The sequence below is a fragment of the Zonotrichia albicollis genome, chromosome 1 (genome assembly GCF_047830755.1).
Source record: "Zonotrichia albicollis isolate bZonAlb1 chromosome 1, bZonAlb1.hap1, whole genome shotgun sequence".
In the NCBI taxonomy this organism is placed as follows: domain Eukaryota; kingdom Metazoa; phylum Chordata; class Aves; order Passeriformes; family Passerellidae; genus Zonotrichia; species Zonotrichia albicollis.
Window position 1 is genome coordinate 65,116,415 of NC_133819.1, and position 27,817 is coordinate 65,144,231.

The 27,817-nt window shown below is 44.5% G+C and overlaps 1 protein-coding gene across 2 annotated transcripts in view; it reads left to right on the forward strand.

Annotated features, from left to right (window-relative positions):
* The first annotated feature begins 7,807 nt into the window (after window positions 1-7,807).
* The window catches only part of JARID2 (jumonji and AT-rich interaction domain containing 2), a 211,130-nt gene continuing 191,120 nt past the window's right edge, over window positions 7,808-27,817 (forward strand). Inside the window, exon 1 of one of the 2 annotated variants that reach the window (XM_005481753.4) lies at window positions 7,808-8,484. In XM_005481753.4, the coding sequence (XP_005481810.2) occupies window positions 8,440-8,484 (45 nt within the window). In that variant the 5' untranslated portion in view covers window positions 7,808-8,439. Of the gene's footprint in view, window positions 8,485-9,846; window positions 9,966-27,817 lie in introns of those variants that run through there. The other variant, XM_074543159.1, reaches the window with a different exon arrangement.

The window sequence follows — 27,817 nt, forward strand, 5'->3', positions numbered from 1 at the left end:
CTCCACTTCCTCCTCTCAATTCTTCCCCCATTCCCATGCCACTTTTCACCAATGGAATACTGGCAAGGCAGCCATCTTTCCCTCCCCTGCTCCAGCACTGCCCCACGTGTCTTTTGGCCGCAGAGAGGATCTCCCCTTGCCCATCAACATTGTTCTCTGGTCACAACTTTGAGAGTATTAGTTCCACAAGTGTGATCTTCCCCATGGCTCTTCAAAAGGCTGAGGGAGAGAAAGGAGGAGGAAAGAGAGATTTTCAAACAAGCAGAGAAGTAAGAAGAAGAGGAGGAAGAAGGATGGAGAGCTTCTCTCCACCCCCTCTTCCTTTCACTAAGACACTCCTGCTCCCCTTCTTCCTCATAGAGCTCTTATCTCCATGTAAAAGCCTCTTACTTCAATTTAATGAAATGGTTTAAACTACTAATTCAACTAAAACAATTCACATTCATGCAAGATTAGCGTTTATGCAGCAACTTGCATTGAAACAAAATCAGAAGTTCATATCAATTTGACAATTTTTGTTCAAGCTTGTGCACTTCTGAGGATTTTGTTCAAGCTTCTGTGCCTCAGGGGTTACTGTCCCACAATCCTACATCTCAACAGATGCAGGGCAACTGAGCAAACTGCAGTAAATGCTGAACAATGTGGCAAGGACAAGCAACCTTACATTGCTAGCTGTAAAAAGGAGTGAAATAAAATTCAAAGAAAAGAAAAGCTGACAAAGTACTAAAGTACTAAATTCAACAGAGAAAAGGAAGACAAAGAGCCAAATTAAGAGATTTGTGGTGCTTTTTCTGCAGTGCTTGCTCCGAGAACATCATGGCAGTCCACAAGTGCTATGTTTCCATCAGTTCTGTGTGCTAAAGGAATGTATTAATTCCATTTTACAGTCTGTAAACTGAGGCAGTCAGAAATGAGGATCTGAAGAGTTTCAAAATACCTAAAATCCAGGTCTTGCTAGCATTAAACACTGCCTATTCTGCATTCAAAAGATACAGCTTCCAGCAGCCTTTGGTGCAGATGCACAAGTGTAGTCCTAAGACAACCCATAAAATGAGGAATGATGCAGGAGCTACAACAGGAACACTTTAACAACTACAAACATAATTATTTCCCCATCTCCTCTTCTACATTTTCAAGTGGGAGAACAAAGTATCCTGCACACTAGGAAATTTGGATCCAAGAGCTATGATAGTCACAAGCCACAACTCATCACCCACCTGACAACTGTAGCTATTTATGTACAAATTAGTAGTGCTGACCTGGCCACTATTAAAAGATTGATGTAAATGGTTTACCCAGCATCACACTTCTTGGCAGAGGATCAGCTTCTCCAAAGCAACATTCAGCTGCCTTAACAATGAGATTATGTCTTCCCTCCTTACACTCACAGGAACACAGGAGGGTAAGAGTTCAACAGACAACACTCTCTCTCCTTCAGCATGTACTCTAATTCATCCCCAGAGCAGGCTCACTTAATGCACCAAATAAACCCAATCTTTCTATGGAGGTGGGGGGAAAGGTGTGTAATCTATTTTAAGATTATTACAAAGCAATATATAGATGTATGGATAGGATTAATACTGCACAAGCATTTCCCCAATTCTGGTATTTCGTAACTTTTGAGCGCTTAACTTAGCCACTTTAATATCCTTTCACTCTGACCATCTGTGGAGTGTCTGCCTGCACGTGCATGTATGGCTGCAAGGATCCTGGAGATGCCAGGCACCATGTCTCAATTACCCAGAGGCCTTTAAATCATGTGCATAAATCCACAGTGCATGAATCCACCCTCTGTGCATGTGATGCAGAACCTACTGCACATGTAGAGCCTAAGTGCATGCTGGAAGTTGCCTGTTGGGAAACCCTGAGCCCAGATGCAGCGGCAACACCTGGCATATTCAGCAGCTTTCTGTGTTGCATGGTCATTATGTTTGCATTTTATGTAAATATTTAACAAACACATACATTTATACATATATTTCACAAGTAAAAGAGGTTGGGGGGAAATGGCCAAACTGATTACCAGTAACTGGCTACTCGTATCTCTATTTCCCCATGGGAACAAATAAAAGAAAGTTCCACTTCCCTCTTCCCCAAGGGATTAATTCACTGCAGTAGCTGCTTTTCTCCTAAATAAGTATTGCAATGCTATTTTTAATATTCTACTCCAATATTATGCAATGTGTTACAGAGCTTTAAAGACCAAAGCTAAACAATAAGGCAGACTATGAATACAGGACAGCTGGGATGTAAAGCATGACTGGAAGTGGAGGGGAACCCCAATAAGGAAATGTGGAAACCAGAATGCCAGGTCTAGGCATCAGCTCAAGCCAGTGGCAAGCGATCTGCAGGCCGAGGTCTCTCTCTGATGGCCTCCACATCCTTCTGAGCTGCTAGAAGGAAGAGCTGTCCGCCTGGGGTAAAGTTCCATCTTCTCAAACATGAAACAAAATATGCTATACATAAATGCTGTCATTGCTTGTCACACAAAAAGCTACTCTGTAGGAATGTGCGCTGATTTGACAGACCTGGGGGTCCACTTTTAAAGTCTCCTTACCTACTCCACCAAGCTTCCAAAAAGTCATTCAAACCTTAAAAAAAACCCCTGCGAATTCCCCATACATCTCGGCAGATGGCCAACCAGATTCCAGGGCCAGAAGCAAGTTCTGTAGCACAAAGCTACCAACCCTCTCTCACCCTCATCCTTCTCAATGTAAAAAGCATTTTGCTTTAATCCGCATAAGATATAAGGTCTCAGAATTCAAAGCTGCATCACTTTCTATTGTAAGAAATCTGTTTGACACTAGAGAATTTAATCTTATCTTTTCTGTGGCATAATTCAGATAAATAAGAGTTGAAGGAAAGGTATCCAGAAGTGATCTTTATGAACTGGTAAGCAGCCATCTGTCCACATGGAATCACAGCCTGCCCCCAGGATCAGGCTCTTTTATGGCCCAACTTGTCTGGCATCACGCCCTTTGTTTGCCCACTGGGGAATTGTGGCTCACATGAGTTCACTCCATGTTCTTTCTGCCTTCCCCATACTGCTTGTGCCTATTGTTTTATCTGTTTGACCAATAAGAAGAGAGAAGAACCAAAAAACTTTAAAAATTATATATTTTTCCTTATGAACTACATATTATTTTTTATTAGTTTTAACCTGTTTTGGCTAGCACCCATAGCAGGACCTTCCACATTAACGTACTAAAACTCTTGCCCCAGAATTCTGAGGACACCACAAACCAATCTGTACATATAACTGTCTTCCAAGTCCAAAAGTGCCAAGCGCAGTAGTCCCCAAATAAAATTAAAAAAAAAAATAAAAATACAGTCATAGGCAAGTCAGCCATGATGAATGCTCTTTTCCTATAACCTCAGATAGATTTTATCTTCATTGAGATGTGAACTAGGCACGTATTATGTAAACTCTAGTAGCTGGAGAGGTATCACCAAGGTTCCTTTTGAATGAAGTTTCCTTTCACTTTTCACTGAATTGCATGCTGGAAAGTTATATTATATGCTAGAAAGTGACCATATTCCACATCTTGCTCAGAGGTAACTGCACCTAGGATGCTTAGTATGCACAAGTCCAAGTGAACCATGTATCAAATGTGTTAGGCTCATGCAAAGAAATAATCCACAATATCCTCACCCCTCCCCCCAAAACCCTGATCCTAAAGAAACTATGCAAACCAAGAAATCCCCCTTCCCACCCAAAACAAAAAACCCCAACAAACCCAAATAAACAAAAAATCCCCAAAGTTTTTTGTACAATAGTATTATATTCAGACCACTGAGGTTGTTGGAAAGATTGGCACTGGACAGTGACTAAAAACTAGTTGTAGAACACATAAATCCAGTTTGGGAGCTCCTTTGCAAAGTGTGTAATTCCTGTAAAAGTATTATTTACAATGAAGAAATGAGTAAGAAGGAAACAAAGAGAAAAAGGAACAAGGAATCTCTATCCCGCTAGCAGTAGTCACTTCTCGAACATCTTCAAGCAGAGTTACAGTTAGAAGTGACCATGATGAAAGTCACAATGAAACTAGAAAAAGAAGTGATCAAATGTAATTGCAAACACTGACATCAATAGCAGTTAACCTATGATACTAAGTGCTATTGTACCAGCATTTAATTAATTTTGCAAGCCAGTCCAGCGTCAGTATTTAAAAGGTCAGTCCCCAAAATGTACACAAGCTGGAGCTGAAAGGCAAGACCCACGGCGGATACACGATAGCCAGCATGTGCACAATACAATGCTCTGTGTAACAGAACACAAATGTAAATAGAGCCACGGATCTATGGGAAAGGTTTCTGCCACCCAGCCTCGAGAAGAAAATTCATTAGTTTGCACTGACAGTAAGCTCTTGTTCAACACATGGCACAAAAGCCAGCAGCAAACATAGCAACACCGAGACTTTTAAGATCACTCAGGAAGCAATCTCCAAAATAAGGGGCAGGGGAATAGCTGGGTTTGCTACCTTATGCCATCTGAAAAAAGCCAGGTAGGTTTTCCATAAAAACTTTTTGCTCAGCTGTTGACTCAGAATTACATGAATGGCCATCTTTGTCTCTTCTGGCTTTCCAAAATGTCTCCTGGAGAAGCACAGACTCGTTGTTACTAATTGAAGAAAAGCCAAGACAAAAGCATTTTTTTTTCCAAGGATGTCCTAGACCTTCATGCTACATAAGCACCTTAATAAAAACAACTGAGGACAGGACAAGTTAAACAGTCCCATGAGAAATGTACGTATTTCCAATTTCAAGGAACGAAAACCTCACTTTAGACTTACTCTTAAGAAGGAATCTACATTTTCCCGTAAGACACCTGATGGAAAGGCTTCAGAAGACTAACCTGATCACAAGGAGTATTATCCTAAAAGCTCTGATACTGGATGAGGCCAAGCACAGACCATTTTATACCCCAATTTTTATTAAACAAGATTAGGAAAAGAGTCCTGAAACAATGAGCAATAAACACAAAGAAGTTAAGGGAAACTAGAGAAATTATGACATAACTTTATTTTCTCCATTCAGTGTCTTACACATTATTTGCATTGTAATTCTAAGGTAAAGGGAGAACACCACGGCCACTTATTTACATAAGCGAGGAAGGATTGTGTTGTCATGAACAAGTTCACAAGTCAATACAATTAGAGTTGTTAGTTTTAATCTGAAACTGTAACAAGTTAATTGAGTTATTTAAATTGTTGTTAAATGTTAAACCTTTAAGTTACCCCCCCATTAATCCCCTTACCCTACCAGTAACTTTGCTGCATCTGGTGGGTACTGCCTCCTCCGCTTCCCAGCGTGGCGTGGGGTAACATCCCCGGGAAAATATGCAAACTAAGAGACAGTCAAGAAAATCCAACGAAAGACCCTAAAAACAATGAGCTGGCCGAAGATTTAAGGAACTAAGCGATGGGTCCTACTAGCGAAAAGTTCTCCTACTGCACCAGCAAGGCTTTAGATGTCACCGTGACCTGACTAGAACTGGGTCAGAATGAGGACCCAAAAACTGTCTTCCTAGGCACGCCTGTGAGGATGGAAGCCCCAGTTCTGCTGTGGGGCAAAACTGTGTGCCTCCTCCTCTGGCCGCCACCCAGAGCTGACCACTCAATAAAGGCGTCCAAAATGGAGCTGGTCTCCTTGTCCTATTCATTTCAGCCTCATGGTGAAGACTCAAAACTAGGTACTAGTCACAAGTTCTGGGTCCTGCTTTCCTGACTTTGAACACCGCCACTCAAGGGTCTTGCACGAAAATTGCCATTCCTGTGGGGCAGATATAATACTCTCCAGAAGGGAACTGAACATAAAACCTGTGTGTGGAAAACAGCGTAAAGCCCCTAAAGCATCACCCAGGAGTAGTCATTAGGTGAGTCCTACAGAAAAGCACAAACACCAACTGGGATACGGTGATACCTCACACCAAGGGAGATCATTGATGACACTCTTTCCTCCCTGTCCCTAGAGGAGATATAATTATAGAATCAGAATATTAGGGGTTGGAAGAAACCTTAAAGATCACCTAGTTATAGCTCCCGCTTTCCTGGGAAAGGACAATTCCCTCTAGGTCAGGATGCTCAAAGGCCTTCTCCAACCTGGCTTTGAACAATATGGAGTCTCTACAGAGTATTTTATTTTCCAGGCTGAGCAGCCCCAAACATTCCCAGCCTGTCTCCGTAGCGAAGGTGCTTTAGTGCCCTCATCAACTTTGTGACCCTCCTCTCTGCTTGCTTGCTTGCTCCAACACCTTAACCCACCATTAAGGAACTGCTGGGCTTTTGCTGAAGAAGTACATTCCACCTCCGTTAACAGTTTACTTTCTTTTTGTTTGAATTAAAGAAAAAATACACGTGAAATTAATCGAGAATTGGAACTTCGGGATTTCGCACCGGGAGTTTCCAGGAGCCGCGGGCTGGGGCAGCAGGCGCCGACCAGCCCTGGGGGAGGACGGGCCGGGCTCTCGGCGGCGTTTAAAAACATACACACACACACACATCCATCCATCCATCCTCACAGGAAGGTTATTCCCGGGCGCTCCGGGCCACCGGCCCAGCTCCCGCGGGGCAGCCCCGGCGCGGCGGCGGCGGCGCAGGAGTCGCGACCTCGGCACACCTTGGAGACACCGAGCGGGCCCCGCACGGCGCAGCCCAGCCCGCAGCGCGTCCCGAGCTGACACCGCCCGCCCGCACAGCAGGCAGTCCGTCTGTCTGTCTGTCCGGCAGACCCAGACCGCCGCCTCCTCGGCGGGCGCAGCACGCAGACACGAAGTTTTCGGGCCGCCACTTCCCAGCCCAACCCAGACACATTAATCCCCGTGCTCTGCCTGCAGCCTCCCGCGGCGCCTGCCTGCCTCCCCACTCCCTGTCAGCGATTCCCAATAAACTTCCCCCTCGCCCTTCTCCTCCTCCTCCTCCTCCCTCTCCGGTCGTGCCTCTCCCCCGCCCTCTGCCCCCCCCAGCCTCTACCACCGAGCGCCGCGGAGGGGGGAAATTAGGGGAGACAAGCGGGGGGGGAAACCAACACAGTGGGGGGGTGGTGTTGGGGAAGGACGAGCCTGGCGAAGGGGGTTCCGTGCCCAGTAGCCAATCGGCCGCCGGCCGCGCGGCGCACGCCGGGAGGTGTAGTTCTCCGCCGTTCGCCATTTTGTGGCGAGGGAACTACAACTTTCCCCACGAGCAAGGACAATTCTTGGGGCCTGCGCGGCCAAACGTGACTTTCAGGTGCTGCTCGCGCGGCGGGCCCCCCGTGCGTGCCGAAGCCGGGGGAGGCGCGGCGGGCGCAAGGACGGAGCGGAAGGACAGCCCTTGGCAGGCGGGAGGAGTGAGGAGGCTGCAGCGGGGCGGGGAGGGGGGCAGGGCACGGCGACAGAGCGTGCTGCGCTTTTGAGGGACCGTCTTCAAACTCCGGGCTCGGGTTTCGGCGTAGGGCTCGCGGCGACCTTGGCTGCCGGGTGGCCAGGCTTAAATGCCGAAAGAAGGGAGGTGGGAAGAGGGGTGGGGGTTGGGAGAGGGAAGCGCATGACGCTTGACCCGCATGGAGTGTTCAGCGAGGCCTGTTGCATGCGCTGAGCGCGGCGAGGGGCCGGGCGCTGCGGCTGCTGCCCCGGTTGGGAATTAAGGGCGAGCCCTAGGCGGTGTATGCATGTATGTGTGTGTGCCGTGTGTCCGTGTGTGTATATATATATACACACGCATACATACATACATACATATATATATATATATACACACAGACACACACGCGCGCGCGCACACGCACGCACGCAGACATATATATTAACAACAGAGGAGGGGAGGGAAAAAAAAAAAAAAAAAAGAGCCAGGTCCATTTAAAGTTGCTGGCGGAGAGCTGTTCTCATTGGTTAGGGGGGGAGCTGGAGGAGCGGAGACACACACGGTGCGTGCAGCCCTCGCTGCCGCCGCCGCCGCCGCTGCTGCCGCCGGAGCCGCCGCCGCCGCCGCTGCTGGAGTTCTCCCTGCCGCTTTCCCTGCTGCAGCGGCACAAACGTGACTTCCAACGTCCCGATTATTTATCTTCTCCTCCCGGCCCCTTTCCTCCTCCAAGATGTAACTACAGCTCTGACACTAAGGACCTGCAGATCGCTTAGGCGGCTTGAAAAAGAGAAAAGGGGATATCAAGGGCGTCGTTTTTTGTGTTTAGGGGGAAATTTTCCATTATAATGCTTCACTAAAGTGAATTTTTTTTGTTTCCTTCGTATTCGTCTTTTATTTTTTTTCTTCCGTCCCCCGTTTCTCGGATTTATTGCTAGGAGAATCACATTGTGAGGAAAGAAAGTCGGATTACAAGATACCACTACAAACAACCCCCTCCCCCCTGGATTTTTTCGGTATTTTTTAAATTTTTTTTTTAATTGTCTCGGCTTTAATTCATGAAGCAATTGTCCCCTTTTGCAATCAGAATTTGGATACCAGAATGAGCAAAGAAAGACCCAAGAGGAATATAATTCAAAAGAAATACGTAAGTGGTCATAACATACATCGTTTGACTCTCAGTTTTAGGAAATGGCAGTGAATGTCAAGTTTATAGCTAATCTTGCAGCTCTAAGGCTTTGGGAACAAATGTGATGCTGAATTTGATTTTTCTGTGGTGTGGTGGGGGAGTTTCAGAGGCCCCTTTTAACAGGGAAGCCTGCTATCCAGTTCGGTTATAAAACCAGATTTGTGTAGCGATTCCTCCAGTGAATAAATGTATTGACCTCAAATGACACAATCATAATCTAGTTTTAGATGAAACGCGAGGAGCTCGGGGGGCTGCCCCGATGTGTCACCGAACTGCATTTTCAAGCGGTTTTCTTAATTCTGTGCTTTTGCATGCTAAAATAGGTTTGTTGTTGTTTTTGGGGGGTTGATGTTTTATTTTTTTGGGGTTGGGCTTTCTTTTTTTTTCTTTTTTTTTTTCTTTATTATGTACGTGTGTCTGTCCCCGTCTGGTGAAGCGGCGGCGGTGGCTGTTGGAAGCCCTTTAAGTTGAAGCCGAGTGTCTGGTTATGGCGAGCTGGTTTCTCGCAGTACCACATCCCCTTCTCCTGTGTGCGATCCTCGGCTGCTCTGCCTTGCGATAGACACCGGAGCAGCCGGGGATCGCCTTACGGGCAGCGCGTTCCTCGGGATTGACTGGAATAATGAGGAAAATGGCTCGGTGCTGTTTTAAAAATAATTCATTATGATGGCTCGAAAATTTGGGCTAATCCAGCGCAGCCTGGGCTGTATTTCTGCCTCTCTTTATTCAGCCGCTTAACCAATCCCTCGTAATTGTCTAATCCTTTAAACATATAAATGTGGATGGGTAGTTGGATTTTTGTTCGTGCTCCAGTTACGTTTTGATTGGCACAGGACAGTTTTTCCTTACATTTGGAAAAGCTGAGGGGATTATCCATATATGCAGTAGAGCGAAGAATGATTTTTATCTCCATTAAAAAAAAAAAAAAAACAACAAATTTTGGGGGGCGGATATGGGGGGAAATACATAGAAATCCTCGCTTTTGGGCGTGTTTGATGCGGGGCTTTAAAAGTTGTAGTTTATATCGCGTCTTGTCGCCTGCGCCGATTTCTTTCAGCGGAGGGGTGTCCCTTGGCAGGGAGGGTGACCTTCGGGACACTTTGCCTCGGTATTCTATAGATTTGGTAAAAACTGCAGTTGACTCCAGCTGACTGCCGCTATCGATTGCCCGCCCCGCTGCATCGCTGCCCGGGGGAGGCGGTGGAACGATGTGTGTGTGCTTTTGGGGATGAAGGGGAGGGGGGGCCTGCGCGCTATGTCGAAGCTGCCCCTCTCCTCCTTTCCAGCCCCCCCCGCACCCCCCTAAATTTCTGAATTAAAATACATCCGCATTGCAGAGGAGAGGGGAGCCCGGGGCCGGCGAGTTTAAAGTATGGCATCGAAACGGGAACGGCGGGTGGAAAGTCTGGCGAAACACGCGAGGCGTCCACGTTTCCCAGGCAGGCAGACAAAAGCGGGGCGGGGGGGGTAGGAAACCGCGGTGTTATTAATTAAAGGGGGAGGGAGGGGGGGGCAAGAGGAAGAGGGGGAGAGATCGCCCCAAAGCCCGGCTCCCCCCGGGCTCCCCGGGGCGAACAATGCGGCGCCGCTCCCGCACCGCCGGGCAGGGGCCGAGAGCGCGGCTCCCGGGGGAGGAGAGACGAGGGCGGACAATGTGCAGGGGTGCTCGCTCTCCCGCTCACAACTTTCGCGGCGGCGCTTTTATTTAACCCTTCTCGCCCTTCTCCTCTTTTCCCCCCCAGCCCCTCCCCATTTTCGTTTTTTTTTTGCAGGGGGCGGCGGTGCCGGCGGGGCGCGCTGGCGGCGGCGGCAGCAGCAACAGGTTGCCGGGGCTGTGACGGAGCCCGCGGGCCGCCGGCCACGCCGCCGCCCGGCCAGGTTCGCCCCGCTCCCGTGACGTCACAAAGGGACGGGCCTGCGCACCGCGGAACCTTCGGCGCCCCCCAGCACCGCGCCCCCCCGTCCCTCCGTGACGTCAGCGGCGAGGCGGGGCGGGGGCGGGAGGAGCCCCCGGGGCAGCGCTCGGCGGCGCCGCGGGGGAGGGAGGGAGGCAGGCACGGAGCGAGGGGGCGGCCCGGGCCAGGTGAGCAGGTGCGGGGCCGCCCTGCCGCCGCCTTCGGGCTGGGAGGAGAGCGCCCGTCACGTCGCCCTGTGGCGACACGCGTGGTGACACGTCTCCTGCCCGTGACCTTCGGGCGCTACGGCAGCCCGGCGGAGCGTGCCGCCGCCTCTTCCTCCTCCTCGCCGGTGCCAGCACAAGCTTCCCCTGCACCTGGAACAATGGTCCCGGTGTCGGGCCCTGCTGCCCACCCCGGTCCCTGGTGCCCCTAGGCCGCAGGTGATGGTCCGCCAGAGGAGCGAGGGCACAGCCGCCGCACGGGCACCAAGTGTGGTACTTCATGGCCCCGCTCCTCTCGCGTCACTGCCAGTTGTCACACAATCGGGGAATCTCGGAACGGTTTGGGCTGGAAGAGGACCTTGGCGATCACCTAGTTCCAACCCCCCTGCCGAGGGCAGGGACACCCTCCGCTAGATCAGGCTGCTCAGAGCCCCATCCAGCCTCGGCTGAGACTGGCCTTGTGTCAGGAGCGGAGCCTGTTCAGGCTGCTGCTGCTTTTTTCTTTTCAGCATTTGCAAAATGAATTCTGAAAACAAGAAGGTAGTGAGAACAATGGAGGAAAGCCTCCGTGTTGTGGGCTACCCTCGCAGGGCTCAGCTCCTTGCTCCTTAAATGCTTGCAACTGAAAGTTCCCTTAAACTTAGGGAGCATTACCTTTTGTGATTGGCAAACGAGGAATGAGGAAATCCGTGTATGCATCTTCTTTTTGCGTGGTTTAAAAACGCTATCACTTAATTTTTAAGAGATCCATGGCTGACTCATACAACTCTTTCTTCTCACTTTACCCTCCTCCTTCTCAAACATCTTTACATATCAAATATTGCCTTTTGGCTCCAGCCTCACAAAGCTGACAGCTTTGTAAAGCATCCACTGAGAAGCCAGACTGTGTTCAGTATGCGTTTGGAATTAATAGTTCTTGATTCAAAAGCTTTGATGTCTTGAACGTAATTTCACAGGTGCATTTTTCTGTCCGTTTTTGTGATGCTCGAATAGCAAATCTTCTGTTCTTGCTAGCTTAGGTCTCAGAGTATCAGACCTGGATTACCGCCTTAAAATACCTGCACAGTTCTGCCATGGTAGCAGATGGTGAAGTATAATTAAGGAGTAATGTCACTACTGTCACCTCGTGTGATTTGTTTCCTTGTCCTTGCAGAAGTAAAAGTGCTGTAGTCTGCCATGAGGTGACACGCTTCACCTACGGATGGCCTGGTAAGCCCCTCAGACAGAAGGCCAGGGAGGCCTGGCCAGGATTAGCGTGCTGCAGACATCTGAGAGCTCTGGTGCCTGCTGCAGCCTTTGAAACAATACTCTCTATTTGGGTGCGCTTGATGTGGGCTCGGGGAGTTGTGGGGGGGATGGTAACTCTGCAGCACCACCCCCTTCTGCATCGGGGCATTTGTGCAGGAGCCTGACCCTGGGCACTCCAGGGCTTCAGCTGGAGCCGCCTGCCCTGCTGCTTTTTCTGTGAGCCATTGCCATTTCTCTTCCCCATCCCCACAACTGATGACAGGCTCGAAGTTTGACCACTTCCTACAAGAAATAATGTAAAGAGGGTGCTGGCAGCAGAGATAGTATTCAGTGTAAGCTGCATCTTCATTCGTATCATCTTTGGGGGCTTTTTTCTGCTGGGTCTCTTTCACACTTGCTGTAACAATTCCAGCAGCATAGCTGCTCAAGTCTTTCTTTTCCTGTGTGGAAAACTTAAAGATGCTAGCTGCACTCGAGAGCTACTTTTGGGTTCCTCTTAACCTCCTTCTGGTCTCTTGAGACTACATCATTATGTTGTAAGTGGCTATAGGATAGTACATAAGTAGAAACTAATAATTAAAGTACTTTTTTTCTTTAAATGAATATTTTGCTATCAACAGATGATTTGCCCTGAGATACTAATGGACTCCTGCTCACTCTGATGGTCTGCAAGCCAGGAGCAGTAAGATGCTGCCCAGAGTGAATTAGAGTGAATCAAGGCCCCTGTGAAGAGTTTATAATGTTCATTAAGCACTTTCACCTTCTCTTGTGAGGCCTACGCAGCCAGTATTAAAAACATATTACCCCCTCCTTTTCTGTAGTAATAGCTAATGTTATGGATATGCTAAAATGTGGTATAAACGTCAGCTGATTCTGTAAGGCAGTAGCATTCCCTCCATTTTATTGTTTGATGAAAAAGAAAGAAGTCTAAATTACTTGCCTGAAGCTACATGCTGTAACAGCGGCAGAGTTGGAACTAATCTGTATTTCTGCTGCCTTCTCCAATATTCTATCCTGTAGCTTACAGGCTGTTGCTACAAGGCATGGTATCTGCATTATAAAAGACCATTTTATGTAGTTCCAACTTTCTTCAAAAATTTCCCCCATCCTAGTTATGGTCTGGACTGTTAGATTAATGTTATATTCTTAACATAATAAAAAAGCATTTCAGTATGGATGCTTCTATTTTTTTAATAGATGATCATACCCTGCAGCTGATAGAGACCAGTTGATACTGTGATGACTCAGCTGTGGGAGTATTACATAAAGTAGGTCAACTTTTAAATCTTATAGTCTGAAGCTCAAGAGAATCCACGTTAAAATTTATGTTTTGTTTATACACTTTACTGTTATTTCCTGGCTTGAACGTAAGTGAAAGCTCTTGAGGAGGTGGAACATGTTTTTGGGGGTTGATTTGGGGTTTGCTTTTGCCCATTTTTATTGTATAGTGACTGAATTCAATCAGCTTGACGGAGGGGAAAGACCAGCTGCTTTCATTTCTAAAGTTTCCAGTTTGCAGCAGTCAAGTGAAAGGAAGGCTTTAAAGGCAATTTTAAAGTAGGGAAAGGAAAAGCAGAGACACGTTTATTATTTTTTATTACAAGCACCCAGCTTTTGTGTGATCTAGCAGATGTGGAATTTGCAGAGGAATACTCAATTCTTCAAAATCCAAATTTGCATTTAAAACACTCTGGTTTCTCCCCCTTAGTCCTTTGCATGGCTTGCTTCCCAACTATAAATGTAAACCAAGTGTAAATGATGCATTGTTTGCCTTAGTGGGCAGACAGTCTGAAAACAATAGTGCTGATGGATTTGACTGCCTCTGTGTAAGATTAACGGGACATTAAAATTCAAGTCTATTAATGCAAATTTCAGTGTTGCCAAACCTGAACTTCCCTTAAGTGTTTCCTGGTGCTGATGGCCCTAAATGTCCCTACCCCACAGGCCAAAACTTCAGCTTGACAGTTTTTAACCTGTTGTTAGGACCTTAGAGAAAAGAGAAAAGGGTAAAGTGTACCTGGAGTTTAATGTCTGATGAATGATGGGACATGGTACACATAGACTTTTTGTACTGAACCACCATTTTTTATTTAAAGCATTTTTAAGTGGTAGGAAGCCACCAAGAAACTTAAAATCTGCAAGCCTCTTGTAAAATTCAGGTCTAGTACATGAGGATTACTTGGCACTGAAATTCAGATACAGGAAATAATATGATTGCCAAAATCTATTTGGTGTTCTCTTAGATCTTTGATGGGTTTGTTGTTTTGCTGGCTTATTATTTCTGGGAATATTGGATGCAATCCTTCTTGGTTTGTAACAGGCAGGTTTTATTTGGGAGCTCTTGGTTTTCATTTGGAGGGGTGAGTTTATTTCAGTCAGTCGCAGAAACATTTCCTCAATGAAGCAGTAGGTAGAAGGTTTAAAACCATTTGCTGTTTCACTTGCTCGGGTTTCACACTTTCCCTTGTGTAATGACATCCTGTTCTGAAGTTGTTCCTTCAGTAATCTGACAGAGGCCTGGTATTTCCAGTGTGGGCTGTGGGAAAGGAATAAACCCTTTAATTATAGCAGTGAGGTTTTGTTTGAAAATATGCTAGCTCTCCTCCCCTCTGCGTGTCCTGTCTTTTTGTCTGACTCTTTCCTATGGAGAAAAGGCATCTGAAGCTGCAGAATGCTGCTGTTGAAGTGGCTCTGCAAGGGTGGCCATGATGAGTGGCAAAGCTCAGCAGTGCTGGGACCACAGCCATGCCAAACACCCTGTCTGCAGGCGTGGGATCACGGCTCCTTGGTCTGTGAGCAGACGGATGCTGGGAGTGCTCCCCATCTGCTCCCGTGCCAAGTTTATTGGCTTAATTTATGCTCCTGCAGGAAGCCATTCCCAGTGACCAGCCTGGCTGAGCACAGAAGCAGGGAAAGAGGCACAGGTGGAAATCATCGTTTCACTGGTACACAAAGCTGCTTCAGCATTTCTGCAGGAAATGTCTCATCCTGGACTGATGCGTCACAAATGATATCCCTATTTTTATCTGAGGGACAAAAACCTCCTTTTATTGGGCTTTAATGGGATTGTGTGATTAAAAATCCACTGAAAACAATGTGAGAAAGCTAAACTGCAGTCTCTGTATGCTTTGTGCATCTAGGTCAGGCCTTTGGAACTGGAGTAGGTTCTGGTCAGGTTCAGTTTAGTGCCTGTAGAACTGCTACAGGTGGAATTGGACATTTTGACACTGCTAAAATCAGTTCAGCAGAAATGTGATGATGCCCCCAGAAGAGTTCATAATTGCATCACTTGAGGGCCATGATTTAATCCTTTCTAAATGTCTCTCCTCTGTAATCTGCTTCGTCTTTTCTGCATGGCTTCTTGCCATCTTTTCTGCCAGGTTCTTCCCTTGATTTGCTCTGCAAAAAAGGCAGCCTTGGATCTGTGACTGAAGAGAAATGCAAATAATAGGAAGTTGAGAAACTGTGGCCTGCTGCTGTACTCCAGGAGGGTTTGTGGTATTTGAGTCCCTGGTGCTCTGCTTTCAGTTCTTGCAGCTTGCCTTTCTGGTCTGACATCTTTTGGATGACGTGATAGTTGCAGGAGATTAGCGTATTTTGGCACACACACGCTATGATGACTGGCTAACGATATTTACAGCGTTCAAAAATAAACCATGGGAGCTCATTCTGACATAATCTACTAATCTTAGTTTTGCACTTTGATACTGTGTTGTCTGAGCCAAGTTAGGATAACTATATATTGCAAGCAATTCATTTTTAGCTTTGCTTGCAGATGAGTGTTGAGGCAGTGCATGCTTTTCAATTAAAAATGATGGGAGTGAATTTGGAGAAATTATCAGCTCTTTCAACTATGTGCTTATTTTGTGCCTATTTTTGAAACAGTCTTATGTGAGTGGGTAGAGATACATGCTCCACAATATTTCTGGATATGTTGTGTACTGGCATTTTGATGAGGTTATTTTTTTCCTTCACTGCCCACAAGAATGGGATGGTCTTCTGTGCACTTTCCCACATTTGTATGTTATGGGAAGAACTTTCTTTACTCTTGGAGAGTTGTACTTCATTCTTTTTCTGGATAACAAAAAAAAATCTATTACTGCCTTGGGTAAGCTTTGGTCTTGTGCTAGGCATCTTGCTAGTTATGCTGCATTTGGGGGAGTCCAGGCAAGAGAGTAAGCTTTTGAGGCTCCCAGGTGGCAGGAATTCAATTTGTCCTGGACCTTGACAACTGCATTTAAACAGCTAAGTAATAATTTTCTAGCCGCATTTTTGAATGGCCTGCATGTTTAAGAATTGCAGTGAGGAACTTGGTGATGTAAAGCCTGTGAATCAAGTCAATAGCAATGTACAAATATTTTTTTCAGGTTGCTACTATTGAAATGGACAGAAACCATGAGTCTTGGACAGGAGTCTGTTCAGTCTCTCAGTCTTTAAGATGCTTATCATATTTTTATTAGCTGTTATATTTAGCATATAGTTTCCTGTTTTGGTCTTAAACTGGGAATCTTTATGTTCACAAAGTTCATTGCAATTAGATTTTTGAGATGCTGCAGGCCACCACCTTATTATGTTTATAGCGCTTTTTCCTTTTGTAAGGTACCCATTAGACAGCCTGAGGGTGACTTAGAGAAGGGATATGTTTCCTTCTTTCTCGCCTTTTTTATTTTGTGGGTACTACTTTCAGCCACTTTGTCCTACAGTTTTTTGGTACATGAAAGTTGTAAGCCAGATTTCTGAGCTGCAGCATGCATGTTAAAGCCCCCAAAACACAAATTTGCAACCCTGCACATATGTCAGATGAATTAGCTTCTTAACTCAACTTGAACTGAAAAAAACCCAAAAATCCAACCTACTTTTGTTTTGATTTGAGCCCTAGAAAACTTGATTCAGACTTTTGAGTTCATAAAACTCAAAGCCAATTAAAAAGAAGGCTTTCTGTTACTGTTTTTTAAGTTGACTGGTAACTAAACTGGTGTTGTACGAGGTTCCATTTTTGGTGGCGTTTCGGCTGACCAGCCTTCACTGAGTCTATTTCATGTATGGATGACCTAGATGAAATGGACACCTGAGATGGGGTTTTCTCATTGATAATCACTTTTTTACCCCCTCCTGAAGTGTGGTGATAATGATGATAATTCTCATGGCCTGTTGCCACGTTGCAGGCTGGTAAAAGCTTTTCAAACTTAAGATTAAGCCTCCAGCAGCAGAAAGACTGCCTTCTTACAGTCTTGTTTGGGTATAGTAGAGCTTTTAATAAATTATTAGAAGTGCTGCTCCAACTAACTTCTGTTTTATAGCTGCAACTGAAAGGGACATTCTCTGGTCTCAGAAAGCCAGTGTTAATTCTTTTGTTGTAGTTATTCAGCTTATAACGGAGACATAGTAATATAATTTTGTAAGACAGGCAACTTCATGTAACTTAAAAGCTGGACTTAGGGCATGTTATAGTAACTATAACTTGTGAATTATTTATAATTTGGAAGAAATAATGGTTATCCTAATGCCAAATAATTTTGAAGTGGCTTTTTTTTTTTTTCAATCTGTAATGCCATGAACCAGTAAAAACAACAAAATAAGAAGTAGCTGTCAAGAGAAGCTGTCTTGTCATGCTCTACTCTCTTTTTCCTAATCTGTGTTTGAATGCCCTGTGTATGGCTTAAGCTTTTTGCCTTCAGTAGCAGCGTTATGAATGTGGAGACCAGTGAGGTGCCTTGTGCTGTGATTCTGTGATTGCTCTGAGCCTGCGTTGCACTGGAGGAAGTGGTTCAGCCTTCCCTCTGGCTGCTTCTTCCCCTTCTCTTCTGCAGGCTGACGTGTGCCAGGTGATCACTCCCACCTCAGACTGGGGACTTTGCAGGTAAAAACTGAACTGACAAAATGTGGTTCATTTGTAATGTGGAGTCATTTAATATTGCAGTTTGTGATGTAGCTAGAAAGAAAAATTCTTGGTCTTGGGAAAGTGTTACAGGGACACCCAGTGAAGTGGCAAGGGAGGGGTAGGATTGCGTCTGTTAGCAACAGAGTGAGTTTAAATGGGCTGTGAAATTATGACTAAACAGGAGTCAAGATACATGTTTTATTTCATAGCAAGCAAAATTAGCTGTCCTTGTCTGTTTTAAGGGTTGTTCGGATTTAGATTTTGTTGTACTGCCTTACTGCTGGAAGCATGGTGAATATTAAACAACGTTGAAATTAAGTTAGACCTCACAGGTGAAAATGAAGCTAAAGGTGTTTGTGCCCGTGGTGATGGCAGTGCCATAATCATTTCCAAAGTGCTAAAATCAGTTCATATAGAATTAAAAATGTTCTACTGTTACATGTTACGCTTGCTTAGGTAGGATTTGAACAATTTTGTCCTTCAACGAGAGAAATAAAAAGAGGAAGAAAAGAAAATTAAGGTAGCTGTGCTGCTGGAGGCTAAGTTCCACTGCTGAATGTGGTAGAAGAACTGCTGCTCTTTTCTAGTTCAGCAGCCACACACACCCATCCCATATGCAAGAGCTTCACTGTGGAATTGAAGCCAGTGTACTGTTCTATTTTCTACATCTTAGGATAAGAACCTGCTTACATAAAGGAATTAATCCAGAAATTTCCCATGGCTTTATTTGTTTTATTTTGTACCACTCAATAATAAGTTCAGATAGCTTCTCATGTTAAAACTATTCATGTCTATTGAATGTGCACATGAACTGAAATGCTGATGTATTTTTGCCCTGGGTTCCCAAGTAGTGTGAGAAGGCCAAATCATGTCAAATCAAAAAGCTACAAAAACCAAGGCTTCCTTTAATTATAGGAGCAGCAGGATGTGGCATCACATGCTTTTTTCTCACCATTGAAGCCAGCAGTGGTGACCCTATGAATCATTCCTTCATAGTATGGTGCTTTGGCCATATCAATACAGCCAAAGAGCTGCATGTGAAATAGGGTCACTGAAATTATGAGACTTAAAGAGTAGTTATGCCTAGGCTCTTTTTTCTTCCACCTTCTCATCTTTAAATGGTCTGGTTTCAGTGCAAGCCTGCAGGACTTTTTAGTGGCACAGTTAAGGGAAGCAGCAAGGCACAAGGAGCTCTTTGGCTTTGCTGTGGATTACAAAGACTTGGAATTGGCACCCTCAGTTTGGATCCAGCAAGGCACTGAAGCACGTGCCAGTCTCAAATGTATGAATACTCTTACTGACGTCAGTTGAAGTACTTGGAGCTTATGAGTTAAGCACATGCCCAAGTGCTTTTCAGGGCTTGAGATTTTGCTGTTCCTGTGTAAGAGTGTGTGCAAGTATTTGCAGGCAGGAATGTTAGCTTTCTATAAGGGTGATGGCCATTTACTGGTTTTAATAGCTTTACTAAATGTAATACTGCCTGTTTTGGTTTTTATTTTCCTGAAATGTTTCAGGGTTTTTTTGTTTGTTTGTTTTTGTTTTTTTGTTTGTTTTTTTCTTTTTCAGCCTCTTAATGTTTTATTTAAAGGTAATAACTGTTATTTTTCTTTACTTACTTTTCATTATAGTCTGCTTGTATGCATAGTGCTGACATTTTTACAGTTCACTCTCCCCTGTGTTTTTGTCTTCCACTGCTGTGCTTTTTCTCTCATTTCTGTGTATTTCTGACTAAGATCCTCTATCTACTTTGTCCTTGTCTAAGAAAATCAGCTCTTACAAAGCTCCTGCCATGTCTTTGCAAGAAAGCCAAATGGACTATTGGTGCAGTATTATTTTCTTTTCCTGAAGGCCGGACAGGGAGATGAGGCAAGGTTCATGCAGCTCATTTGGGAGGCCAGCTCCATAGGAAACAGTTTAGAAGGGGAGGGATTGTACAGTTAAAGCCTGTGTGCAGAATTTGAGTGTTGTTTATAGAAAATACTGGCTCTGTGTTGGTTTTGCAAGGCTCAGCAAACTGTTAATGCACAAATACTGTGGAGGAAAATAGAACGTGGCCCTGCTCATTCCTTTTTACAGTCCCTTTATGAACTTTTGGGAAATCAAATCCTGCTGATGTGAGCATTCAGGGAAAGTTAATTTCATATTTCGTGTACATTAAAGGCTTTTATTTATAAGCCGTTAATATTCATGCTCTTTCAGTCAAGAGCAGCATTTTGTGACACAACTGACCAATCATAAAAGCCACTGCATGGCTTCCATTATTGAAAGGGGATCTACAATCTTCATTTGAGTATGATCTTCCAAATTAACTAATGATGGTCAGATTTCCTGCAGCCTGGTGACAGACCAGGTATTTCTGGAGCCTGTTGCTTTGGAGAGCAGGAATATGATTTTTACTAGAAATATGCTATGAAAAATGCAATCTCCTAAAGTCTTCTGGGTAATATAATTTCTTGATCTCATACTTAATATTTAATTATCATACTACTTGAGCTGGCTCCTGTGAAAGCTGTTATCTATAGTGCAAAAGATGGAAATGTGTTTATCATGTAAGTAATTATGTGTGTACTTGTTGATTCCTTTTCCATTCTTGGTGTAATTTTTACACCTTGCAGTTACTCTTGCAGTCAGGGATGCAGTGAGATTAATTCCCTGTAGGCATTTTGGAAATTACTGGGTCTCTAATTTGGATGGAGGAAAGTGAACTATTATTTCCTTTTCTTTATGCTAGCTTTGCTCAGATCCTGCCAGTGGTGAGCCTGTCATTTTTCCCCCTGCAGACTGCCCATCTCCTAAGGGCTTATAACCACTGCAGTCCTCATGCCTGATGACTCAGGCCATTCCTGCTAGGCTCTGCCTCCTGGTCCAGATGGGAGCAGAAGCAGCATTCCTGCACGCTGCCTGTCTGGATGTGTCCTGCTTTCCCCTCTGCAGTAGCATCGACTTGACCACAGCGATTGCTTAGCAAAGTGGTCAGAGATGTTTTTTGCTTTTTGGAACTTTTTTTTCAGGATATGCCTTTGTCTCTTTTTCCTCTCCTTTTCGTGTCCCTGTTCACCTTGCAGAACCACAACTAGATGGTACTGACTGCCTGAAGGACTTGCTTGTTATCAGCAATCTCAGAATCTGTCTGCTTCACTTGAGGCCATTTCAGAGGTGCTTCAAATCTCTGTCAGCTTATTGCTTGCACTCCACGAGCATGACTGCAGCTTCATCTCAGGCTTTCTGGAGAGCAGGAGTATATTCAGCTCTGGAGAGCTAACCTGCCCTCCAGCACAGTTTGTGAAACCAAGGTTAGTTAGCATAATGTCAGAAAAATGGCCAGGATATTTATCCATGCTTGGAGTCCTGCTCATGTGGAGGATGGCTTGCCCTGAGTTTCTGGTCCCGAGCTCCTACCACTGTCCCTGTCTTTAGCCATCATGGTGGTATTTTTGCTGCTTTTACTTGTGTGTTCTCCCTCAGCATTGTATTGTGGCCATGTCTTCAGAAGGTCAACTACAGCTTGTCTCATGGACATGATAGCGTAGAAGGGAAATGCTTCTCCATCTTTTAGAATGGAAGAATAAATATGAGCACACTATGCTGTTGCCTTTGGAATAGGGCTTTGAAGGTGTCTGTTCAGTCATGCTTTTGAAGGTGTTCTGAAATTGCTCCCAACCATCCCCTATAGGTGTTTTGTCACCATTCTTCTGTTCTCATGGAGCAGTAAATTGCATCTTGGCTGAAACATTATCCTTTCTTCTTAAAAGACTTTATGGTGCTGTACTGCTTCTTCCTTAATTTCATGCTCTCCAAATGTCCAGATGTTTTTTCCCAGTAAGAGAAGACCCAGCATTTTAATCAGGAACCCAAGTGCTACAGAGCTGAAGTAGCACAGTGTACACTTCAGCTTCAAAAGGTCACTCCTCTGTGGAAGAATGCCATTAAGACAGTTTCAGCTGGTTTCCAAATTTCCAATCCATTAACTTTCTCAGGGGTTAGATCATCTTTGATAAAAGCAAGGATCTGCAGGTGATCTGGGGGATTCAATAGTTTAATTTCAACATATGTGAATAATGTTAAGCCTGTGCATAAACTAGTCTAGTTAAGGAGAACAAAATAATAGGTGATCTCTTGAGGCAATCCTTTGAAACAAGAAGTAATATCTTATAAATTTTTAAGTACATAAGAAGGAAGATTGAATAGCTGTCATTATTTGAGACAAAGACTGTAAGAACAATGCTAATACTCGCTGACTGATCTACTATTCAGCTTAGAAAGTAGGACAACATCTAGTAAGGGAAATCTCGGTTATAGTGGACTTCTTATCAGGGCTCCTAATCCTGTCACAGATAAGAGAATATAAAACTGTCAAAAACAGGGTTTTAAATCTGCATCTCCTAGGTTGCTTTAACTTGCATGGCTGCCTTTATTTTCTTTTTCTTTCCCCTTTTTGTAAATTGGTTTGATTGTTTGTTCATGCAGGAAGTCCCTAGAGAGAAAACAAGAGAATTTCTTCGATGAGGTGGCCTTTAGGTTCTTGCAAGTGTCTGTTCTCAGAGAACAGACCTATCTCAAAACTTTGTTTTCATTTCATGTTTGGTTCATGCTACAGAATGAGAAAGTTCTCTGGAGCAAAGTGTAATGCTATATAGCCTCATTTCATACATTTTTCCAGTGCCTGGCATGTCTTAATGCCCATGGAAGTAAACTTGTACAGTTATGGTGTTGGCAGGGTTGGTAATCTCACAGCTCTTGTTGGAGAAGATTCATGTGTCTAGCTCTTCTGGACTAGGTTGTAGAGCTGCTTTATTGTCACTTCTGAAAAGTGGTTCTGCCCACATTTTCTCAATACAGCGAGTCTCCTTTTTATTGTCAGTTTTTGACTTTCTGGTGTGGAAGACCAATGCAAATATTACCAGGGTTTAATAACAGCCTACCTTTGCATGAGTATTACTGTTGTGATAAAAATGATAGGAGGTTGGTTGCTCATTGATTTGTGCTTTTTGGCCATTTTCCAGGATGAAACTAACTTCATTACGCAAGAGTTTCAGAACACTGCGGAGTTGTTCATTTATTTCCTTTGACTGTTATCGAGCTGACAGCTTGCCTTTGGAGGGTCATATGTTCAAAAGCTGCCAATTGGATCTTGCTTCATTTTAGCCAAATGTGGCACAATCTGAAGTGCATTTCATCCCTGATATCCTCCCTCCCCTTTTTTTAACCCCCTTAACTTTTTTACCTTTTAATCTCTCTTCCTTTTCCCTCAGTTCCTCCTGCTAAAAATAAAAATTATCTGGAACAGAGGCAATGCCACAAATAATAGGAATTAGGTTTTTTGTTGTTGCTGCCTGTAATTTTGGTTTCTCTTAATAAGACTTTAGTTTCTCTGGTTAGACAGTTCTGCACTGTGGAGAAATGCATGCGTTTCAAAAATGGTAAATGGAAGGTATTTTTCATCTTGCTATTTTTGCTAACCATTTTGCAACCTCCAAGTTGGCTGCTTATTTCCAAATTGTTCCCTGTGACTTTTTTTTTCCTCCTGCTTCATTAGTGCTCTTTTCTCTTTGGGTACCTTTCCTCAGTAAGTCTGTATGCAGTTGGCACTGCACTATGCACTCAGCTGGGTAATCCTCTCTATGAAGGAGAAATGGGGAGGGAGACAAACCACGTGTAATATCTGCCTGTGTGCTACTTGAAATCAGAAAGTGTATTTCTGTTGTGGGACCCAGAGACATGGTTTCCTCACTGAGCAGTTGTAAGGACAGGCGTAACATTTTTTCATGTCAGTAGGGTAATATCTTGAATTCTTCCAAGTGTTTCATACAACTTAGCTTTGTTTTTTAATGTCTCTATGCATACCTGAAAAACAGATGTTTTTGTGGTTCAGTTTTAAAGAAATGTTCTTAATAACTAAGTAAGAGAAGTTGAATCATCTATTTTATGAAGTAGGCAACTTTTATTTTGATTTTTCTGGCTTCTTAAATACAGTGTTAGATGCAGTGGAAGAATAGAGTTTCAATTTTGAACAAATGTATTCAGTCTGTGAAAATTTTTTCCGTTAATTACTTTAAAATTTTTTCCCAGAGAAATTCTTGACTCTTTTTTTCATTACATATTTATGTCCTTGTAAAGTGGAAAAATGCTACCTAAGTATTACTGTGCAGTGTATTATGCTGCTTGCTTTAGTCTGAAAGAAGCTCTTAAGATTTCTCTTGGAGGAAAGCAAGCATATGTCCATTTCCTCTAAGATTTTGTCTCAAATTCCTTCTCATTTCAAGGCTCTTAATTTTCAGTTATTTTAAATTCACACGTATGTTTATACATTTATTTTATAAAAGTTTGTAGTGTATTTTATACTTTAATGTGGATTATTTCTTAATTTTGCCTTGTTTCCTGCCTAAGTAGTATTCTGTAATTACCTGATTCACTCTGGTTGTGGATGAATGAAACTATGAAATTTGTTGTCAATTAGCAATCAATGTGGTATCCATATTTTTAAATGTTATAAATTGCCTATTAAAGCTAATTTTCCAGGGCATCTCTATCTCCGTTCTTAATGTAATGCAGAATATTTTACAATAATGCCTAGGTTAACAATGATAGTCTTGCTGTATTGTGCAAAAAAGGCTTCTGTGCAGACCCAGCTGGGTTTCAGGCTTAATTCATTGCTCTATGGTGGGATCACCACAGCTGCTGTGGGGCCTTTACAAATGCAAAAAAGCTGTCAGTGTTTGTTTCATCAGATGCATAAATGATGAGGCCAAGTTGAGGAATCCATTCCAGCGCGCGCGGTGTGCATGCTGGAGGCATTATTGTTTATAGAATTAGTGTCTTAATGCTTTAAAATATATGGTGCGTGTTTTACCTTAGAGCAAAATATTTTAGGAGTAAGATGGTTTAAGGATCCTCTGCAATTTAGTCCCCGCTTCTAACAAGTCAGTTTGCCCTGACTTGTGTAAATGTGCATCTGAATTACTGCACTGTACCTGCCTTGGTCACGAGTAATTCAGTTCTCCGGTCTTGTGCATCTTTTTTGCTAGTACTTTGATTCTCGTAAGGAGTCACAATTAAATAACTGCACAGCTTTAATGCAGATTCTTGGCCCCTCTTAGCTGTCAGCCGCAGGAGTTGTGCTGTCTCCTATGGTCACCAGAAGTCAGAGTACTTCTTTTGGCTGTCAAGGCTTGAGCGAGGTTCCTTCCAGCCAATTAGCAAGTAACGATGATTGGTTTCAGAGAGAGCTGCTTAAGAATGCAAAGCATGCCTCTGTGCTGGGGCCGAGCACACAGTTCCTCTACCAATTCTCCTTTCCTTTGCTTGCGGCTCCAGGAATGTAACATGCAGTAGGGCTTTTACTTACATGATGCGAGACTGGCTTTTGGGAGGCAAGGGTGACAGGGTTCGGGTCTTTAATTGTTTTTCTGTGGGAGCACTCATGTGATCTTTCAGTCTTTGTTGCAGTCGGTTGGCTGCGTGCGTGAGGTTTCATTAGGGCACGCCACCCTTCCCATATCATGTAACTCCAGCGATAATAGGCATTGCAGGAATTTTAACTAACGCACCGTTTAAGCCGTTGTCGCTATGATTTTATTAAATGTGCTTGCAGCGTGGAATTTTGCTAATGCTGTAGAGTGATCTGTTATGCAAATTGAATGTAAGAATGGGCTAGTGGGAATTTGTTGTCTGTATGTTGGAGACCTGTCTTGTGAATTTGGAAATGAAATGAGCTAAATAGTGTCGATGCTGACTGCAGCTGAAATGTTCACGCAGCCTTTGCTTTCCTGCTTGGGGTGTGATATTGTCACCCCAGAGGCCAAATTTGGTTTGTAGGGAGGGGTGATGCTGAAAGCATGCTTGCTGCTGGTACGTGCTGGCCATGTATGGGTGAGCTGAGCAACCTGAGTGCAGGATACTTTAGGCACAGTCATATACACTTAGATTATGAGATCTATTCTGGCTGGTCGACATGGCGAGTCAAAGGTGTGTTCTTGCTTAAGCTCTTGTGCCATAACACAGGCAGATTCCTCTGCTGGAGCAAATGATGTTTAGTTCAGTGCATGACTGGTGGTATCCATGTTCCTTGGCTAAATTGTTGGCCTGCAGGTGAAACAGCACTTCTCCAGGTGTGGCGTGTGGCAAGGATACTCTTGAGTCCTGCCAGGTGAAGTGGGAAGGCAGGGAGTTCAGCTTCTTTTCTGGATTTGCTGCTTCGCTGAGGCACATGAGTTGCAGTAACCCTGGCAGACGTGAGAGAAAGTCACCTCCTCCCCACGCTGCTCTCATGGCCTCTATTATCTCTCGGCTCAGGCTCAAAAGGCAACCAGCCTTCTCGTGCTGTTCCAGGGAGCAGGTTGTTTGCAGCTTTCCCTCTGTCAGCGCTTTGTAGCTGGAAAAGCAGCAGCAGCCGAAAGAAATCCCTACCTGGCAGGCGGTGCCCTAGGTCCCTCCCTTCCCTGCTCCTCGTTTACAGTCGCCGTAAGCGCTGCCATTTATTTCCCTTGGCGCCTCTATTTTGTTATTTGCTGCTGTCTGGGGGACCGGCAGTGGTGTGGGAGGGCTGCCCTGGGGGTGCTGAGCTGGGGTGCAGCGGCGGCAGGTGCTTGGGCAGGCCCTGGAGGAGCTGTGCCAGCCGTGCTGGCTCCGTCCCTATGGCCCATAGATCAAGGGAAGGAAGGCAGTGGGCTCTGACTGCAGCTCGAGTATCCTCAGCGCCTGAGTGCTTTCTCTCGGCGGTGGTGGAAATGCACTGCCTCCACTGTTTTTTTAAGGAGGCTGTTTTAAGCAAAAGCAAAACTTCCTTGCAAAGGTCTGTTCTTTTTTTTAATGTGTAGGCCCTTAGGCCTTGCTTGGCTTCACGGTGCAGTAGTTTGGCCGTGAAACGTGGACAGAAATACAGTGAACGCATCATGGGGCATTTATATTTGGTGTGGTGGATGGGCAGCTACTCTTATTCCCCAGCAGTGGAATCCTGCTTTTGTGAGAGACTGGGAGTCCTCTCAGGCAGAAAAAGGTGTTGCAGCACCAGGAGGTGAGGTTTGTACGCGTGATGTGGCTGCTCCTGTGCCCCATCCCTGCACCAGGCAGACAGGGATGTCACACAGGGATGTGAATTCTGTGCTGTGGGTGGCCCTAGTGAGAGGCCAGATTGTGTCCTGCATGCTGCAAGTACTCTGTGAGGAGATGGGAGTCCTGCAAATTTGTCTCCTAAGGTCTTCCTCCCATTTTCCTCTGATTCTCTGGTGTTTTTTAGGCCATGTGGCAGAAAGAAGGAAATTATTATTAAATTCAAAAGGGGGAAGGAGCAGAAAGGGAATGTGACTTTTTTCCCTTTTCCCAGGGCAGGCTTGTTAGCAGCCTGCACTGCTTGTTCCAGGAGTAGCTGCTGCTGCATCCCTGTCCACCACAGCATCCTTGCTTCAGCTCTGAGTCCCATCTGACCTTTGAGTTCAAGCTAAGAGATAGAGCTACTTCAATGGAATACTTTAAAAGTTAAAACAAATTATGTATGGTATAATACTTATTTTCTTTTTAAAATGTTTTTTAAAAACAAGCATTGTTGTAGAACCAGACTTTAGGAAAACGCAAATTTTGAGCCAAATCATCTTTGTGGTTTCCTGTTGCCCTTTGGGTTGCTGGTAACATGCCAGGTCATGTTGGCAAAGAAAGCACTTTAGTAGTTACATAAAAACTTGGATATATTTAGCTGTCCTGAAAAATGCAGTAGTAATGTTTTAGGTGTAATAAGCATTTTTATTATTCTTATTAAGTTTGCTCCTCCTACTCTTATGTGTTAAGCCACTAATGAGGAAGTAATGGAAACTGGGACTCCAGTTTTTTATTTTGACTCGTAAATGCATTGGCTCTGGAAATAGTCTTGCAGTGCTAATGGGAATGTTTGCTCTGCCAGTGTCAGGAATGTATTTCATGATAGGAGGCTGTGTTAAGCAATTGTCTCCTTGCTGGTGAATTGGCTCTTGATGGAGATTCAGAAGAGCTTATTTTAATTAGGCTTTGTTGGAAAACATGGCTCAATTTACTAACTGAAGTAGGTGCTACTT